Here is a 1,719-nt window from a genome sequence, read left to right on the forward strand (position 1 = left end):
TGAGCAGATCATCAAGTCCAACCCCCTGCCATGGCAGGAAAGAGTACTGGGGTCAAATGACCCTGGCTAGGTGATTAGTTTACTGCACATTTTATACATGGTTACTGCAAATTTATTTACTACTTGTATAAGCAAGAAACAAATAAGCGTATAGTAACTGGAGTTACTGTGCAGCAGTGCTAGTTAAATTCTTTTAAGTGATGCTGCTGCACAGTAACCTAATAAAACTGCACGGTAGCATATTAGCACTGCCTATGCTGTGATGCACTACTGCATAGTATCATTAGGCTACTGTGTAGTCGGCGTCTCATGTAGTCCCATATTGTCCCATTTAAGAAGCACAGAGAACTTAGCTAACCGGACTGCAGAACACAGACTGCTGAAGACATACGAGCTGTCGTGTATAGGCTCCTGTTCCTTGTGTTGCTTTGGCAAACACAAAGGTCTGAAATACACTAGGAAATGCTGAAATTGCCTTCCGAGGGCTTTATTTCCAGATGCTCATGCTTTGGCCCTTTCCCAGCCACTCCCTCATATTACACTGTCCACACATGAGCAGCATTCCCTGTGGTCAGGGCAGTCTTCTGAGTAAGACTCCATGAGACCACATCTGAGTGTAGCATCTGGAATTCAAGTAGGAAAGGTTTCAGAGGGTTTTTTCTTGTCAGTTCTTGTGGTACTACTAAAGTGTAGGTGGAACCAGGAATGGGTGTACAGCAGTTTGTCAGTGCAAACAAAGTGAAGAAAAACTCTAGTGGAAAGGAGGAAAAGTTGGTGTCACAAATAATAGGAAGAGTACTGCTTGGTTGGGTGTATTTGTTAGGCATGAAAAATAGTGCTCCAATACTGGACCAAGTTCTTCAGTTATGGTAGACCAAAAAAGTTCTGAAGATGCAAAATGAGGATGGAATATGATCGGCTATTTTCTATCTTTCAATTTCTTTCATTAGAGATAACTCAACTTCGCATTGACCTCACAGATTTTGATAATAAGTCTGCATTTGCCAAATACCAAACATTCAAGGTTTTAGATGAATCTCAAAAATACATGCTAGCTGTTGGAAAATACACTGAAGGTGATGCAGGTAGGTACTCAGCACTGTTGCTCAATCTTTTGTGTGACAAGAAATTCCCACAAAGCAAGGAATTCCTAAAGCAGAAGTAACAGGAATCCCTCCATATCCACAGTCATTGTGAAAGTGCTTGGGACCTGATCTGATGCTTGAATTTACTTCTACTCAGTCCTGAAAGTCTGTGTTCATTACAGCTGCTGGGCTTTTTTTTTTTTGCCTGAATGAAGATTAAATGGCTTAGCAGGAACCTAATGGTGGGTTTTGTTACACAGACATAGAAAGTAGAGATAAAACAAGAACAAGCCTTAATCTTTGCTTTGTTCTTACTTTCAGGATAGAAATTGAGTCATTTTAGATTGAGAGCACATGATTTGTAAACATGAAAAACCTGTAGTCCGGCTGTTGGATTTTGGGTTGTACCCATGTTGGTCTAAAGACATAGGCAGGCACGGTTCTTTGAGTAGACGTGGTATTTTTTATAAGACCAACTGAGTAGTTGGAAAAAAGTTTCTAGCAAGCTTTTGGGCACAATCACCCTTCTTCAGGCATAGGAAATCTCTGCTGTTCTGAGATTCCAAGTAATGAGAGAAGCTAAAAGTGTGACGGGATGTCAGTGAGAATGTAAATAGATAGAAATTAGGAAAAC

The 1,719-nt window shown here is 40.6% G+C and overlaps 1 protein-coding gene across 1 annotated transcript in view; it reads left to right on the forward strand.

The window, feature by feature from the left end:
- The window catches only part of LOC109292855 (ficolin-2-like), a 20,697-nt gene that overhangs the window by 12,625 nt on the left and 6,353 nt on the right, over nucleotides 1-1,719 (forward strand). Inside the window, exon 9 of the mRNA XM_019510464.1 lies at nucleotides 951-1,085. Within this exon, the coding sequence (XP_019366009.1) occupies nucleotides 951-1,085 (135 nt within the window). The remainder of the gene's footprint in view (nucleotides 1-950; nucleotides 1,086-1,719) is intronic.

The sequence above is a fragment of the Gavialis gangeticus genome, unplaced genomic scaffold, assembly GCF_001723915.1.
Source record: "Gavialis gangeticus isolate Ggan-Ray unplaced genomic scaffold, GavGan_comp1, whole genome shotgun sequence".
Lineage (NCBI taxonomy): Eukaryota > Metazoa > Chordata > Crocodylia > Gavialidae > Gavialis > Gavialis gangeticus.